The following is an 18,986-nucleotide window of genomic DNA, read 5'->3' on the forward strand; positions in this document are numbered from 1 at the left end:
GCCTGAGACCCCTCACCTGCTTCTGCCTCCAGGGACTGCTGCCTGAGACCCGTCACCTGCTGCTATCTCCAGGGACTGCTGACTGAGACCCGTCACCTGCTGCTGCCTCCAGGACTGCTGCCTGAGACCCTTCACCTGCTGCTGCCTCCAGGGACTGCTGCATGAGACCCCTCACCTGCTGCTGCCTCCAAGGACTGCTGCCTGAGACCCCTCACCTGCTGCTGCCTCCGGGAACTGCTGCCTGAGACCCCTCACCACCCACTGCCGCTGCTGCTGTCACATGCCCACAGTGATTGTGAGGACTGAGAAGAACTGGGCCAGTCCCTTCACCAGCGAGGAGCTGGAGGTCCTGGTGGACGAGTTGCTCACACAGTATCCAAGGCTATATGGTGCCCCAAATGTCGTGGTAAGTCTTCAACAGCGTGAGTGAGAGTGCAAGGGGGCACACATGTAGTTCATCAGATGCGGTATGTGCCTGTGAGTGTGTGGTCGTGTCATGCACTGCCTAACAAGCTGTCTCCAGGGGTAAGGGGTGTGTAGCCTATATCGCACGTTTCCCTGCCTGCACATCAAGATTGGAGGGACATGTATTGTCTTGTCAGCCATACAGTGATGCAGATAGTTGGTAATGCAGGAGTCAGGACAGAGATTGCTTATGTGAATGGCTGTGTGGGTCTCTGTTGTTCATCTCAGTGTGAGCCCACCTGGCCTGCACAGTCACCATCCAAAATGACAAGGACACATCACTGAATGTGCAGAGTGTTACATGTGTCTTTTTTAATTACTCTCCATCAATGAGCCATCTCAGCCCTGTAGATTGCACATAACGCGCCTTTTGAGAAGGGGGTGTGTTTGTGAGATGATGTCCCTCAATGTGACATCCATGACACAGTGAGCCATTCACAGGGCAAGGACATTGAGGGCTGCGCAGTGTTGGACACAGTGAGTCTACCCCAAACATATGTTGATAGGTAATGTATGCCTTGCTCTACCTCAGAAATGGACAGTAGATGTGGGCAGACTACACATGGCTTTCTGTGCTGGCATCCTGCATGTGTATGAGATGGGCATGTACTGTGTCCCCCCTCACACCTACATGCATTTACATGTGGTTCTCCCATGATGATGTACCATGTGGGATGCATTCTTGTCTCTGTTAGACATATCTATAGATTTGTGATGAGTCAGTATCATGCTACTGTCCTAAGCGATTTTGGTGCATAACACTGTGTCACTGATGTTTTTCCCCCTTGTCTCCCATGCCTGCAGCTCAAAGTACACCAGTGTAAGGCCGTGTGGAGGGCCATTACATGCAAGGTGCGGGCTCCGGGTGTCTCAAACTCTCAGCGCACCCACTGCCACAAGAGGTGGGATGGCATCTGATGGCTGAGCAAGAACGTGGTGCAGATGACACTGGGGCTGCTCCCTTGGACTGGCAGGTTGGCACGGTTCAACATTACACCACTAATGACCCGCATCTTGGCCGTGACACAGCCTGAGCTGGATGCACGATTGAAGGAGCATCAGCAGCAGACTAGGGGTGAGTATTCTGGGAAGGGTGACTTTGGCTGTGAGTGGCTGCATGTGTACACAGTGTGGGCCAGCGCTGGGCTATGTGATGTTGGTAGTGTGATGCAGTGGCTTGTAAGTTGCCTCTGTGCTGGGTGCAGCTATCATGCATTTGCCCTACCTGTACTTCCTAATGTAATATGAGTACTGGGCATTTACAAAGCATTCTGAGTCGTGGTCTTCAGGCATTGTCTGCATTGAGGTAGTCTGGGGAATCACATGGAAGGGAACGGCAGTGTGCCCAATCTGAGTGTGCTTTCATCAATACATGCATGGCCTGACCTCAGATTTGTGAGGCTTGGACATCTGACGCCAATGTGCAACAGTAGTTGTGCCCCAAAGTGCAACATGGTTGATGGCATGGAATGTCATGTAGGACTCTGTATCTGTTATGTCCCCTTCTGCTCCATCCAGATCTGACATTGGCAACATGTTGTATGGTTCATCCTTGCCCCCATCAGGGCTCTAGGTCTGGTCTGAGCTATTTGTGTGTCTGGTTGAATGGAGCCACGGGCAGGATATTGTGTTGTGTGGTCATCACATGGCTCACTTATGCGTGGTTTTCTTGTTTACACACACTGTTCGAGTTAAAAATTGGAGGTTGCATCATATTACTGCACAGGGTGGTGTGCATCGTGTTTATTTCTTCCTCTTCAGTGATCCTTTGCTTGCATTTGTTTGTTCTGTTGCTGCCACTGAACTGACCCTACATCTCTCTCTCTCATGCAGCATCTCCCGTGGTCACGTAGGGACATGGGATGGACACCAGTGGTGAGGCATCATGCACAACAGCTGCACCTGAGCACAGTGACACAGATGTGACCAGCGCCTCGGAGGGGGACAGTAATCTGATGGAGGAATCACAGCCAGAGACACAAAGCTCAATGTCATCTGATGCCGGCGGTGATGCATCCATGTTGGCGGGCACAGGGAACGGGGACTCTGCTTCCTCTTCTACCACATAGCGTACAGTGCCCACCCTCCCACCTACTTCCACTGTTTCTGCCCGTGTTCGCACCAGTAAGAAGGGAAAAGTGTCCTTCACCCCAGGCACCGCTGCCCCTGTCCCCCCTGCTGCCATCAGTGCTGAGTGTGTGGACCTTCTGCACCAGCTGTGGGCCAGACAGCTCTCCTCAATGCCTTCATAGACCACGACAAAAAGTTAGCACAGGTGGTTGCTTTAAATTCAGACGTGGGTGGGCTACACCGGACTGTCCAGTCTTTGTCCAACGCAGTGATGGCCGCCCTTCAACTGGCACAATTTCAGAGTCCAGCTCCAGTCCCTTTGCTCGCACCCCTACCAGTGGCCACATTGGACGATAGTGACCACGCAACACAGACATCAAGGGCAAGATACAGCACACGCAGCACACAGCAGCAGCAGCCCAAGCGGTCCAGGGTGCAGACACCACCCCACAGAAAACTAAAGCAATCCCAGAGCGCAAAGACAAAAGCCAGTCAGGCGACACCAAGGGCCACAAAGTCAAGAAGCAGACCTCAGGGTCAGATGCCCCAGAGGCATCCCCAGCCAAGGAATCTCCTGTCCCAAAACTGTCTCGCAGAGACAAGCAGACAGTTTCTGTGCCCACTGAGAAGGTTGTGCCTGCTAAGAGTACACATAAGAAGAGCTCTAAGGCAGAATCACCAACAACCTTGACTCCCATCCCAAGCCCAGTGAGGCAGGGAAAGGAGGGCGCTGTAGGGTGTACACCTGATAAACAGGGGATGGAGGGGCAAAGGCAAGGGCAGGCCAAGTGTACCACTCAATCCAGCACGTCCCCAGAGGGAGGGCGACCGTCTGCACCTGATGCAGCTTTGGTGGTGAGTGTGCCTGTTGTGCCCACTCCACTTCTCATTATTCCAAAGACACGGAAACCATTTAGAGTCCCCAAGAAGTGGAAAGGCACCCCTCCACAATATCCCACCCACACTGTGTCTCACGTCAGCATGACTCCACCTCCACGTGCCACTACACCACCTGGTCCAAGCAGCCCTCTGGCTTCCCAAGCCACTGATGCCTCTACCTCAGCTGGGCCTCTCTCTCCCTGGTCAATGGCTCCAACTGTCCCCAACACACAGCCAGCTCCCAGTCTGACTGCTCACCAATTCTGAGTGGTAGTGACTCTCACACACCTGTCTCTCCCACAGCGGTGCCTATACTGCCCATTGTTACACCCCTGACTGTGTTGCTGACCATGGCAGGCTACAGTCACACACATTCCCTGTGCAGCTTCTCATGGACATACTCTGTACTTTGTATTGGCCACTGGCATTGTTGCTTCTTGCTGTGTTAAGCTTTTCCCTGTGCAGCTTCTCATGGACATACTATGCACCTTGGACTTGCCACTGGCCTTGCTGTTTTCCCCTTCCCTGTACAGCTTCTCATGGACATACTCTGCACCTTGGACTGGACACTGGCCTTGCTGTTTTCCCCTTTCCTGTGCAGCTTCTCATGTACTTACTCTGCACCTTGGACTGGCCACTGACCATGCTGTTTTCCCCTTCCCTGTGCAGCCTCTCATGGACATACTCTGCACCTTGGACTGGCCACTGGCCTTGTTGCTCCTTGCTGTGTTAAACTATTCCCTGTGCAGCTTCTCATGGACATACTCCACACTTTGTATTAGCCACTGGCCTTGTTGCTCCTTGCTGTGTAAAACAATTCCCTGTGCAGCTTCTCATGGACATACTCTGCACTTTGTGCTGGCCACTGGCCTTGCTCTTGTCTAATAATGGTGCCTATCTGTGCAATATGTGAATAAAGACAGTTGCTCCTGTTGTCAATTTTGTCAGTGTCCTAACTGAATAAAGTATTTACTGTGTGGGTACATTTTACTGTGCCACATGCTCTGTGTGCCACTTCAACATTGCCAATGGCTTGTCTCACTTTTTCTTGTTTTTACAAGGTGACAGGGACTTCAGTTCTTCCTGACTCTGATGCTTGTGGGTGCAATGATGGTGGTCCTAAATGAAATACCATTAACATTGTCATTCTTTGTTCCTGTTAGCTATATTGTACACATGTCAGGTTTGGGGGCACTGCCAGCACATAGTGGGATTCTATCCACAGGATTGCAGGCAGGCTGGCCAGGGTCATCATGAATGTGTGTTCTTACTTTATGTGTGCCTAGCAGTGTAGGTGTATAGTCATGTTGTGATGGTCAGTCATCCTAGTCACATGGCTCGCTTTCAGTGTGTGCACTTGGGTGGTCAAGAAGTGTGCAGTGTGAAGGGGTGACCTTGTTGTGAGTGTTGATGTGTGTGTGTCCCTGCAATATCAACTACACACATGTCACCAAGGAGTGGAGTGCCTTTTTGTGTGAATGTCCAGCCCTGTGAATGTGATTGTGTGCACGTGTGTGTTGCATGTTGTGCACTGTGTGGTGTGTTGGTGTGTCCTTGTAGTTCTGGCTGACTCCTACTTGTTGTTTTTGTCAATTGTGAGTATGCAGAGTATGTGATCTTTGCACAGGAGGAATGCGCCACTCAGGACATTTTCACAATTGGTTATATGTGATTTTCTTGTACTGTTCAGCAGTCATGGTTGCTCATATGCAGTTCAAATGTTTGTGCTGCACAGTCCTCTGGTCGGGTTGTTTCCACTTTGGAGTCCCAGACTTGTGCATCTGTGGGTGTTAGATTAGGTGTATATGTGTTTGCTGAGGTACTGCTTGACTTCCAGAGTGTGATGTTGTCAGTGTGCTGCTTTGATTGTTGTTGTGGGTGTTCATAGTGTGTCACTCATATCTGTGTTATACTGGTATGTTTTGTGTGCTCACACTGCTTGTCGTGCATGCAGTGCTGTGAGTGTATGTAGCCTTGTCCTTGCCTGGTGTGCATCCCCTGATGTTGTGCTGTGTTTGCTATGTGATTTATTGGCATGTGCATCTGTTGTGTGTTTGATGTGGCTGTGTGCAGTGTTTGGGCTGTGTTGTCTCTTGCCGCTGACAGATGCTCTGTGGGTGGTGTTATATTTGCATGTCTGTGTGTATGTTTTGTTGGTGTGGTGTGTTTCATTCAGATGTGTGTTGCCAGTTTCGTGTGCCTTACTTGTGTGTCTGTCACATGAACTTAGGTCCATTCTAGTTCCTGTGCTTGTGTTAGGTGTGTCCTTGGTGTTTTCTCCTCTCATATTTGTGCTGTCTCTTGTCATTCTTGTGCATGTGCAGGCAAGCAGACAGTTTATGTGCCCACTGAGAAGGTTTCGCCTGCTAAGAGTACACATAAGAAGAGCTCTAAGGCAGATTCACCCACAACCTTGACTCCCATCCCAAGCCCAGTGAGGCAGGGAAAGGAGGGCGCTGTAGGGTGTACACCTGGTAAATAGGGGATGGACATCATGTTGACTTGATTGGTGGTGTGGTATGTCTGTCTGTGTGTCATTGTGGGCACATCTCTCCCAGTTTGTGTCAATGTTTGTTTTGTGATGGTTTACTTCTTGTCTGTATTGTGGTATGTTGTCTATGCATTGTTCCTGACTGGTGAGGTTGTGCACTCCTGTTCTGTCTGCGCTCCCATTGCCTTTCCACAGTTTGGCTACACAAGTCATATCTGGTCTTGTTGTGGTTCTGTGTGTGTTTTTGTTGAGCTATGTGTTTGGCAGTTGTTTTTGTGCAGACATGGGTCTGGCATCCCTGTGTGTGTGTGATGTTTGTGGATACCCTAGGGGAGTGTGATTGTTTGTCTGTGTATTGACTGGACATTATTGACACCCTTCTGTGTGTCTGACACTGGTGATGTGTGCTGCAGGTGTTATGGGGGTCTGTGTGAAGATTCCTACTTGTGTTTCACAGTCATGGAGTGTGTCAATGGGTCCTGTGTGTAGTGCTGCTGACATACTCCTGTCAAGTAGTTGGACACATATGTGTGGCTGGTCACAGTTTGACTTCAGGGCCTTCCTTTCATCCCTGTGCCTTGACATGATTTGTCTTGCTTTCTCCCTGAGTTGTTTCACTGAGGTGACTGTGGTTTGACCTCACTCATTGTGCCAGCCATGTGTGATTTAATGGGCTGAGAGTGTTGTTATATGTTCCTTGTCTTGCATGTGATGTACAGATGCTTGGTGGTTATCTCCTTGGCCTTCCATTTGTGTGCACCTCACTTTAGCTTTCCTATAGGTTGTGCTCCTTTGCTGCTTGCATTTGGTCTCTGTATGTAGCTGTGTGTCAGTGTGGGGTATGTCGCAGGCTGTGTGTCCAGTGGAGTGATTGTTCATTATGTGTGTGTGTGTGTGTGTGTGTGTGTGTTCATTTTGTGCTTGGAATCAGTTTTATTGCCATGTGTGTGGTGGTGTGGTGGTGTGTGGGTTGCCCTGGCCCTCTGCTTCTGTGCTGTGTGTTCCTCTGCAACCACTCCTGCTGTGGCTGTCTCCCTAGTTGTTTGGTGTGGGGTGCAGGGTGTGGGTTGACATGGCTTGTTGTTGTGCAGGGGGGCACAGGAAGAGCACATGGCATGTCCCTTCATGTTGGTCTTTGTGCACTGCCCATGCCTGAAGCTAGCCCTGCCTTCTGCGTTGTGCGCATGTTTTCCCGCGTAGTCGCTGCTGGGGTGACGTGACCGGGACATTACTCATGATCGCAGTAGATGGGTGACCTGGATGCGGATGGGTGATTTAGTGACAGGTAGGACATGTGTGGATACACTTGTGGATGTGTTCCTGTCCCCACAAGGGTATCTGTTGTGGACAGGAATCCTCTGTCAGCCCTGGAGTTGTGTGCTGTGGCTGTGTGCTTTGTGTTATTGCGTACCTGTGGCGTCATCTGCGACGGTCCATGAGTTGCTGGTAATGTATCAGGTACAGCACCGGGAAGACGTGTAGAGCAGGGTCCATTGCGGTCAGGACCTTGTGGAAGGGACTGGGACTCTGGTTTCGTACTCCGCTGTGATGCTTCCGCCGTCTCTGGTTGGGCGGTTTCTCCGCTGCGGTCCGACTGGCTGTTTGGGGCATCCTGATTTGTACGGCGGTCGGGACGTCATTCCGCACGGCGGTGATTCTCCATTGGCTCTCACTGCCACGGTGGCGGGCGCACTTTGATGGTGGTTCACGTCGCACCGCGGCGGACGTGAAATGGGCTTTGTTTGGCCATACTAATATGGCGGCCTTGGGAACTGCTGCTGGCACACAGAAAAAAGCATTTTCCGCCAGTACCGCGGTGGTGCCTCCGCCCGCCATACTTATAGACCCCAAAGTGTCTTTAGAAGGAAGTGTCGAGCAACGCATGTACCATATGGGACATGGATAAGTTAACACGCAGATAGTATGGTCAAAAAAAGGTTGCAATTAACATATACATTTCTTGAGCATACTTCTCCCAGGCAATTTCTCAACTTTTGAATGAGCCAAAGGTGCCGATTACGATCCGGTAAAAACCGGGTACGAACCGTCGGTCGGAGCGTATTCTCCGTCCGACTCGTACCCGGTTGTAAAACATTACAAACATGGAATTACGATTCGCACGGAAACACCATTTCCGTACGAATCGTTAAAAACACCGACCGACGAAAATATGCATACGAATGTGATCCGGGAATGCTGCGACGTGACGTCGGGACGCTTCTAGGCAGCGTTTCACGACCCAGGAATTACGATTCGAACCGCCAGCAGTCCGGACGGCAATATTTTCACGGCACCCAAAAAGTGCCGCAAATGCGAAGTACGGCGTGAAACGACCAGAGTAGGTGGCCCGGTAAGCGCCGTACCCCCCCCAGCCCCCGCACATACGCGCCGTACCCCCCCAGCCCCCGCATGTACGCGCCGGACCCCCCCAGCCCCCGCATGTACGCGCCGTACCCCTCCCAGCCCCCGCATGTACGCGCCGTACCCCCCCTGCCCCCGCATGTACGCGCCGTACCCCCCCCTGCCCCCGCATGTACGCACCGTACCCCCCCAGCCCCCGCATGTACGCGCCGTACCCCCCCCCTGCCCCCGCATGTACGCGCCGTACCCCCCCTGCCCCCGCATGTACGTACCGTACCCCCCCCAGCCCCCGCATGTACGCGCCGTACCCCCCCGCCCCCGCATGTACGCACCGTACCCCCCCCAGCCCCCGCATGTACACGCCATACCCCCCCTGCCCCCGCATGTACGCGCCGTACCCCCCCTGCCCCCGCATGTATGCACCGTACCCCCCCCAGCCCCCGCATGTACGCGCCGTACCCCCCTCTGCCCCCGCATGTACGCGCCGTACCCCCCCTGCCCCCGCATGTACGCACCGTACCCCCCCCAGCCCCTGCATGTACGTGTCGAACCCCCCGTGTATGTACACCCGAGTACGTTCGAGTCGTACCCCCACCCGTGTATGTACACCCGAGTACGTGTCGAACCCCCCCGTGTAACGGTAACGGTGTAGCAGTGAATCTTGGGGTTGAAACGTATGAAGGCCAATTGGACAAGCTTCAGGAGGATCTTCAAAATATGGAGTTAGTGGTTGGCAATGACACAGTAGGGTGAGGTGATCCTTCTACCTGTGTGGATCCATTTGTGGATATTCAATCAATCAATGATTACTCAGGAACTATTCAATGATGTATAGCCCAATAGAATATTAGAAGTGCTCCTGTGTCAGATGAGGGGCGACGGATTGAGGTGCCAGGGTTTTTTTTAAGAAGTGTTAACTTTCAGAGAGGGGAAGATTTTTGGGAAAGTGTATTTGGCTATCAAAGGACTGTGTATTTTGGGGTGGTTTCACAAGGGTCTATTCAAAATGGTATTAAGGCCTGGCACTAGGGTGGGGCACTAGGGTGGGGGAGCAAAGAAATAAAGGAGGGGTGTGCAAAGGTAGAATAGGTCTGTGCATAAATCTCCAGCATATTTTCTCATAGGCTGGGTACCATAATAGGGTTGGGGAAAAGGTTTTCTGTAAAGACAGTTTACCCCTAAGCTGAATGAATGTTGCATGTGTGCCCCCTGAGTAAATGCATGCTTTGCTGGACATTGCAAATATGGTGGTACAGAGCCTGATGAACCACCTGGAGGAGCCCAATGTGGAAGTGATGAGAATTGCCTGGATGCCTCTGGGCAAATTATCAGAGCAAGCCAGAGTACAGTGATGACCATTGCCAGGGCCGTGGTTTTACCTATAGACACGGCTGAGATATACAGGCTTCCCTGGAGATGTAAACGGATTTGCAATTAGATGGCTCTCCCCTTTCCAGAGATAAAGACATCCCAGTCCTACAGATATTTAATGTGGTCATATCAACTTGGCACTAGCATGCCCAGCCTGAGACTTCCACAGAAAAATCAAAAACGTTAGCAGCTACTTTCGTAGGGTCCCTTTAAATAGCAACAGCCCTCCAGCCAATCAAACAGAAGAACCAATTTCTCCAGCAAAACAGGGGCAAAGGCAAAAGAACATGGATACAGGCCATTCCTTCTTCTACTCCTCATTCTCCCCTGCACCACCTGAAAAGCTGCTTTAGTTTCCTGTTAAAGGAACACACACTTCTGGTTCGATCAACGATTTCAGCCTTTCTCCAGCCCTAGAAGATGATAAAAATGGACAAGTGGGTCTTGTAGATTATAGAAAGGGAAACTACCCTATCTGTCCATCTAGCATGTTCCCAAATTTCTCCTGTTCCCTCACTTCAGTCGGAGTACTATCTTCTGATTCCTCAGCAGGAGGTGGCTGTTCAATCAGTTTTCAATGGATTACCTGGACCTGTGAAAAATGAGTGCCTAGAAAACTCTCTATTTAGAAAATTGACTACTGGGAATGCAATTTTGCATGCTGTAGCACAGTTGAAAATTAGGAGAAAACTAAGGTTGATGTGATGAGGAGGTTTAGAGAAATTGAATATTCATAAGCAATACTCAAACAGGCCCTACAAAAGGCTGATGAGCAGAGTAGAAATTAACAAGAAAACAAAGAGTAAAGATGGAGGAGAACATCAGTGCATCAGATTTATGACAATATTCAGCACACATACAGATGAAATCAGAAAGAATCTTAGCAAACACTGTTTAGTATTACACATTGACGATACTTTTTAAACCTGTAGTTGGTACTAGATCTATAATTGCAAAAATAAATGTTCTTTCTTAAAGGACAAATTGGCAAGCCAATAAGTACCCCCACATGGTGAGAAATTAAACCTAATTTAAATGTGGGTTTTGCAATGCATGTAAATATAGCACCAATGTTCAAGGAAGTGAAATACCTGTAAGCCTAAAAAAGAACAATAGGCAAGCATTAATCATCAAACTGATTTTACCATACATATGATTGAGTGTAAGTGTCTCAATAGGTGTGTTGGGAAAACTATTTTACTGCGAAAAAGAGAATTCCTGAACACTTTCAGGCAATAAACAGCAACAACATGCATTAAAGTAACAACAAGACATTTTTCAGAGGTACATAATAGTATGGGCAAGATTTATTTGGAGATTGACCGTGTATCAAAGAACCCAAGAGGTGGTAACAGAGTGTTGGAACTGAGATACCTAAAGTACACATATATTATTGATCTTGAAAGTTAATTCACCAATGATTTGAATTTAGATGATGCATTATTTGTGTATCTATAACTGTTACTACTGACAAATCCTGTGGTCTGATGAAATATGTTTTTAGCGTATTGCCTGTTTTTTTATAACAATATTTGTATTCACTGTGTTTCAGGTTTTCAGATACTAAGGTTATATTCATATCATTATGGATTATATAATATTGACTCTGTAACATTTTGGCAAATTGTTTCCTCTGGCTCTGTCCTTGTATGTGTTATGGATGACTTTTGAATGGTTGCAGCTGCCACTTTGTGGCCCTAGTATTGTTAGATCTATCTGCTGCCTTTGATCTAGGCAACCATGACTTTCTGATTTCCAGGTATTTGAAATTGGGATTAGAGGTAGAGCCTTGAGGTGATGTCAACCTTACTTACAAATTACAACTCAAGAGTTCCATCTTCCACTCTTCAGGTCTGAGTTTATATGATTTGAACAAGGACAACCAGGAGCTTCCCTGTCTCCAACTTTATTTGATATGTATCTCAGACCTTTAGCTCATCAGATCAGATCATACAGAATTACGTTTATGAATTATGCTGATGACACCCAGCTAATCATATCAGTTGATCCTACCTCTCCCATCCCTTTTGAGGCGTTCCACCAGTGTACGCTTGAGATCCTCACATGGCGTATTCAAAACTCCATAAACATTGATGCAAAGTAGACTGAAAATCTGTGTTGTTCCTTTGGACGGCCTTCTCTTCCACTCTCACACAATGTTTAGTCTTTTACAGATGTCTCTGCTACAACAGTTTTCTCACCTGTTTAAAATCTTGGGGTATACATAGATAACGGCTGTTGTTTTTCTCTTATATAGGTTATATTTCAAATTCATCACTTCTTACCTAGGCACACTGGACCTGTATTTATGCGGTTTTCCATTTTGAGTACATCTTACTAGTGTATCTCCATATTTTGAGGGTCTCCAGAATATTTTCTGTGATGTATTTACAGCACTCAAGTGGCCACTGCTAAATTAGCAGTATCCCTTCATCACTGCATTTTGCCAAATGAGCCCTTGGATGCCTTGCATTGGCTGCCTTTACAAATATTGCTGGTGTGTTTAAATCTCTATGCATTGTGCATAGAGCCATTGCACAGACCTTTTTATTTACAATGAAAATGTACACTATGTTGCCCCAAACAACAACTGCGCTCAGCTAATACCTATTTACTCACTCTTCTGCAATTTAGGAAGGCAAGGGAAGGCAACAAATACTTTTTCATTGAGGAAGCTTGCCTTTGGGAAACCTTAAAATCTTTTTCTGGGATACAGATAAACGTTTGACGTTCAAACTTTTTACTTGGTGTATATCTATGCAGTATATTTCAAGAAATTAGCCTTTAAAGAAGGGCTGGGGTTGGGTATGTAGTGGATAAAACTCCCAGAATTGTAGAGTTATCTAGGTCTACAAACCTTCCAAAAGGATTTAAATGGCTGGCAGAAAATGTTGGCAGCCATCATAGGACTCTGGGACTTGGTCCCGAAGTTCTACATAAAGTTGGAAGGGCACAAAGTGAGCAGGATGAGCACACTCTAACATCCTGACTCGTGTGGGGGATCATGGGATTCGTGGATGTGGAACATGGACTCCCGCATACAACAGAGGCCTTCCATCTTAGAACCGGGGACCCTCCCCTGATTCAAGGATCGGGGTAGCGCTTTTGGTACTTAGAGGCTTGAAAAATGTTAGTGTCATTTGAGTACCTCTCAAGGAAAATAGACTGCAAACAAGATGTGATTTAACCACAGTTAAATTGTAAATATGGTTGCAGGTGCTATTTTAAAAGAAATAACCTAGCCGAAAGGCAACTCAGTGCTATAAAGGCTCAAAGTCAATTATAAAGTCAATGAGTGACAGAGAAGGGACTGATTTGTGGACTACATTGTGATGTAGTCTTCTTTAAAGAGGTGCATCATTCAACTACATTAGAGCAGCTTTCTGTCGGTCTAGATAGACACAGGGATGTTGTCCCATATACTGGGTGCATGCATGGAAAAGGCCTGCTGCCTTGTTTTTCTTTATACATCTTAGTCTGCAATCTGATGGTGTGCTGGCTGTGGTTGTGCCGAAAGTCATCAGTGAGGATGAGCTTGTTTGCAAGATAAGTGGAGATGCTGGGATTTTTGCAAATGGTTCAGCTAGTTTTGAAGGTGGTGCAGGCCAGCAAGTGGAGCCTATCAGGATGGGGGGGGAGGGTGATGTGATCATATTTCTTCAGACCATAGACAAGAGATGTTGCAGCATTTAGGAAGCAAATGTGGATTCTGGGAGGCCGTGGAGCAGGGAATTACCACCTTTCAGATTTGAGATTATGAGGGCTGGAAAAGTAGTTCTGTAGTCACTTTCTGTAGGAAAAGCTTTCATTTTCTTTAGAAGAGAAGGTTTGGTGTCCAAGATGAATCCAAGTGACTTGGCATACAGTGAAATTTGAGATGCAAAGTAATCAAGGTTCATGTCATTAACCAAAGTTTGTGTTGTCGCTTTTTGTAGCTCTTGGCAAATATCCGTAATTTTGTCCTGGTTGGGTTGAGCTTCCAGTATGTGCTAGATATTCAAGTCTAGGTAATTTCAAGCAGTATTTAATGCGTTGAATCTCTGTAGTATAGGAGACTTTAAAGTTGCATTGTGTATGTTTGAAGAATCATTCTTTTATCTGTGGGTAGATCACTAAGTGGTTCCATGTAGAGGTTGAGATGACAGTGTATGGTATGGAACCCTAGGCTACTCCACAGTTGGCAGGGATCTTTGGGGGGAAAGTCCACTGAATGACATTGGAGATGAATACATTTTGAGACTGCAAGCTTTGTATTAATGTGGGATTGTTGATTGTGTCAAAGGCAGCTGAGAGATCAATCAAAATCAGAAGAAGTCATCTTTATCTGTAGTCAGGAGGGCATTGTCTACAATGTGTAAGTTAGCGGGCAATGTCCTGCAGGATGTTCTGAAACCAGGTTGGTAGTCACATAGGAGATGCATGAGCATTAATGTGATCTTGGAGCTGAACATAGATAGATTTGTTTAATGATCTTGTCAATAAATGGTAGGTGAGGGATGGGCCGGTAGTTCTTGAGGTCGTAAGTGTCAAGTGTAGTTTTCTTTAGAAGTTGGAAAGTCTGGCCTGTCATTATAAATTCTGGGAAGATGCCTTTAGTGCAGGAGGCACTTATAATGGTGAGTAAAGATGAGAGTGGCTTTGATGGAGTTGAGTATGTCAGCAAGAGGTGCAAGAGAAAACCCTTTGAAAGATGACCAATTCAGAATTCTACAGGAAGGAGTGACCATAAAATAGGGAGCAGACATGGTGTTGTCAATGTGCTGTCGAATCTTCTGTATTTTCTCACCGAAGAAGTGATATATGGCATTGAATTTTTCTGAGGAATGTCAAGGACTGCCTAATTTGATCCAAGTTTGTTCACGGACCAGCAGCAATGCATGCAGGCTCCCAGTTGTTCCCTTCCTATGTGTGCTCTAATGCATAGTCCTAGGACCAGCCCTCGGGCCACAACGCCTCCAAAAAAACAAAATCCACTCTGAAAACATGGTCATTCAAAATCCCACACCCAAACTGCCAACCAACTGCTTGCCTTCCTGGCTTTCGACCATGAGGAGTGGATTTAAACTTGATTTCCTCGAAGCTTGAGTTTCCTGAAGACAAAATCGCAGTAAGGTTTTTACCTGGAAAGTAAAAACACCAGCATAATTCTAAGTACAAAAGTTATTGCACTAGCAAGGAACTAATACAAAGTATGAAAAATGAAAGATTGCACGTTTATTTCTGATTGTGATAAGGTCCCTTTTGACTCATAGGAAACTCCATTCAAGTTGGAGACTTCAACTGTTCTTTTGGGCTCATAGTAAAATAAATCAAGGTATAAGACTTTAGCTTGAGTTTGAAAAAGACTTGAAAGAGAACTTGTAGAAGTGTGAATCTATGAACAGCCCTATAAGAGTAAATAGAGCCTGAGATAACCCTTACTGCAGCTGAACAAAAAACAATGGCGATATTTCTCAGAAAAGAAAAAGCTTTGACTGTCCTGCCATCACAAATGGCACATTTTTGCCTTATATTTCTATTTGAAAATATGAAGATATGTGTTGGTAGGCTTACTTTTGGAAATGAATTAAGTGTTCTCCTTACATTATCTTTTCATGTAGGCAAGGTCTGCAAGATATGTGTGTTTCAAGGGGTGTTAAGAAGTAATTTGCCTCTGACAACACTACTTGAATCAATCTTAAGGTCTGTACTGAAACTCTGAAGATCTCTCCTCTCTTCCCAACATGCAGTAGTCTATTGGATTCCATACACTGATCCTTCGTCTTGATCAATGTCAGTAGTCTAGTGTTGGGCTGGTGGCATCCTAATTGCTCCTGCAGCAACATGTTGTTTCAAGATGAGTGGATCCATGACAGAAATACTAATCCACAAATGTTCTTGATCTTCGAGAAATATAGGTCTAGGTACCAATGAACAAATGAATACTCAAGCTTGTTGGAGGATCTTGGAGAAGACCCTTCTTCCATGTCTGATATGTTGCCTACCCTGGCATCCATCCAGGCTGAGGCGCAAGTGTTGCAACATTAGAACCAGATCTTAAAAACTATGCTCCAGAGATATTAGACCCATGGGGTTTACTGTTGCCAAGGATCTGAGGCCTGTCTTTAAGTCTGTATTCATACCAATTCTTCAGTCCACACAATTTCTAAGCCCCAGATCGAGTTTTTTAAACACTATTTTCATGAATACTCCTTTTTGTGCCATGGGAGGTCAACCACTAGTGAATGTCACCATTACAACACCAAAACCCATTCCACTGGCACAGAAAGAGAGGTCCAATGGAGATAACACAGTTTTCTGACTTTTATGAACTAGTGCCAACAATTGGACTTTGGAGTGTGTTGGTTATGTGAAATGCTGTACCAGGTTGAGTATGTTGATGAGGTTGCTGGATAATTAAAACTGAATAAAACACTTACTTGCACAGCATACACATGAATGATAACTTCCACAGAAAACGCTATGCTTATGAGCTTATCCTTGATAGGGCAGATGCAATTACAAATGTTGTAAATAATCTTATAGATGGTATACATGGCACATTAAGTGAATACTATGAAAGAGACAACTATGAATATATTGCTATTTATTAATTTTAGGACACATTATAATTAAATTACATTGTGCTTTTAGGTGTTGTTATTTATTGATCTGAATCTAGTAATGAAATTCGTATAGCATTTGAATTGTGTGGCTTTTATGCGAATAATGCATTTTATATTTAACCATAACTTACAAATTTCACTGGTTTTTCAGTTTTAATTCATAACCATACCTGCACTTAAACAGTATTTCCTTCAGTATATTTAGGTGTTCTAATAAAGCTAATCATAAAATCAATTGTTTTATCAATTTTTTTTCTCATTTACCACATCCAATAGTTTTCCAGCACATTACATGCAGCCAAGCCAACCCTCACTGCATATGGTTTTCCGATGTGTGCAGCAGATCCTGTACCCAGCCCAGTGTAGGTGGACAATCCCCTCTGGACTCAGCTGTTTGCTGTCTACAGTTGGGTGTAGCCATAGGGCCTGGCCGCAGGTTGCAGTTCCACGCCTGAAGCTTTATGAGGTTCTCCAGATTTTGGGTTCCTTTCCGTGCTCCAGGGAACTCATGGACGACTCACTGCAGGCCATGAATCCAGCACTGAGTGCAGGAACACCCAGCAAAACCTGCATTTTTTCAATCATTTATTCACAGGAAGATCCCATTGGGGCTTTGCTCACCAAGCCGCGCCTTATTTGCTCTTTTAGTTTATTTTCCAAGATGTGGGTCCAAGTGCCTATGTCCATGGTGGCCACAAAATGTTTCCTAGGGTTGCCAAGAAGAGCTTTGGTTCTGTGGACTTGATGACAGGCTTTTGGGTCCAAAATGTATAATAGTGGAAAAGAAATGATTTGGTCCACCTAGGTCAACACAGTGGATGTCCACAAATGAATGGTCCGGATATCTCTTCTATATAAGCCTTTCATGCTGAACACAAAAAAAGAATGCTAAATTCTCAAAAACCACTGAACAGACTTGCTCCAAACCAAGCATCGTTGGATACAGTGCTACTGTTTACATGATAAGTTTAGTGTAACTCCATTAATAGTATCCCTTTTTAATTAAAATGGAAAATACATCACTCTTTTGATCCTCCCCCCAATCCCCAAATGTTTGGGCTCTTGCTCATCGGATCTACATAAAAATTGCCAAGCTGAGCTCAAAAAGGATGACATTTTTGGGGAAAATTTCATGCAGATTTGTTTCACTGAGTGAAAGTTATTTAGAAATGGAAACTCTGATCTAATCATAACTAGATAGGTGCTATTACAAACTGTGCAACATAAATATGTGTCTGTGATTTAGTGCTGCAATTTCAAAGTCTGCAATACGTCATATTATGAAATTCTTGAAAAATGTCTTTTTTCATAGCATGTTACATTTTTAACGACCATATTTTCAACTTCATCATTTTAGCAAGTGCCCCTTTCACCTCCTTGTTCCTGAGACTGTAGATTAGTGGGTTCATTACTGGTGAAACAACAGCATATACAACAGATGCCACCTTGTCCTTTTCACCAGTGACATTGAGGGCTGGACGTACATAGGTGTAGATAGTGGCTCCATAGAACAAGGTAACAACCATGAGGTGAGATGAACAAGTGGCAAAGGCCTTCCTTTTGTTGGCAGCTGAGGGCATCTTGAAAACGCACCCAAGGATGTAAATATAGGAAAGGACAATAAAGAGAAAGCAGAACATGCCATAAAACACGTCAGCTGCAAGTATCACAATGTCATTAATGAGAGTATCAGAGGAGGAAACCTTGAGGACTGGTGGTATTTCACAAAAAAAGTGGTCCAGTTCAATCCGTTCACAGAAAGACAGCCTTGTGATTAGGATGGTGAGAACAAAGGAGACAATCAAGCTTAAAACCCATATCGCTATCACCGTAGTGAGGCAGAACCCCATACTCATGATGTTGGTGTAGCGAAGAGGGTTACAGATGGCCACATATCTATCAAAGGCCATAAGTGCCAGAATGAGGAGCTCTGTCCCCAGAAACGCTGAACAAAAAAAAAGCTGGGTAAGGCAGCTTGAGTAGGAAATGGACTTTGTTTCTGACATCAGGGTCTCCAGCATCTTGGGGATGATAGAGGAGGTGCAACAGATGTCCAAGGTGGCAAGGTTCCCCAGGAAAAAGTACATCGGTGTATGCAGATGAGCATCAGCACCTATGATAGTGATAATAAAAAGGTTACCCAGGAGAGCCATCAAGTAGATCAGCAGGAACAAGGAGAAAAATGTGGACTGAAGCTGTGGGTGATCGGAGAAGCCGAGGAGCAAGAATTCGGAGGCACAAGTTTGATTCAGCCCTTCGCTGGTCATGTGATGCATTATCTGGAGCTCTGAGATATTAACATAGTGGTTATTTTAGGGTATTGATGAAGGAGGAAAACCATAATATTCATAGACCTTTGGTGAGAGCTGCACCTTTCATTTATCACTGCAGATCACTAATTCACTTCCTGGTTGTCCTTAGTGAAAAAGACATTATTTACTATTAAAGCATTTGCGCTTTCGGATGTATGACATTACAACGCGGGTTTTTACAACGCGTGCCGTTGCATTGCATGCGTTACAACGCATGCGATGTTACAACGCTATGCCATTACAACGCAAGTCTTTACATCGACTTGCGCTAGATGGCGTGCTAACATTAGAAAAGTGTAATTTACTATTCCAACTCCAGTCCACTTAACAGTAGGGAAGGTGTTGGGATAGTAAACTACACTATTTGTAATGTTAGCACGCCATCTAGCGCAAGTCGATGTAAAGACTTGCGTTGTAATGGCATAGCGTTGT

The 18,986-nt window shown here is 46.0% G+C and overlaps 1 protein-coding gene across 1 annotated transcript; it reads right to left on the reverse strand.

Moving 5' to 3' along the window:
• Positions 1-17,558: 17,558 nt before the first annotated feature.
• On the reverse strand, positions 17,559-18,518 carry LOC146854089 (olfactory receptor 1G1-like). Its single transcript, XM_085651004.1, has one exon. It carries the CDS (start codon positions 18,516-18,518, stop codon positions 17,559-17,561), a length of 960 nt encoding a protein of 319 aa, XP_085507130.1.
• Positions 18,519-18,986: the final 468 nt, after the last annotated feature.

The sequence above is a fragment of the Triturus cristatus genome, chromosome 4_1 (assembly GCF_964204655.1).
Source record: "Triturus cristatus chromosome 4_1, aTriCri1.1, whole genome shotgun sequence".
NCBI classification, from domain to species: domain Eukaryota; kingdom Metazoa; phylum Chordata; class Amphibia; order Caudata; family Salamandridae; genus Triturus; species Triturus cristatus.

What these genes read in the sequence shown, in the direction of transcription:
- LOC146854089 (XM_085651004.1), bottom strand. Translation starts at nt 18,518, where the DNA reads ATGCATCACATGACCAGCGAAGGGCTGAATCAAACTTGTGCCTCCGAA.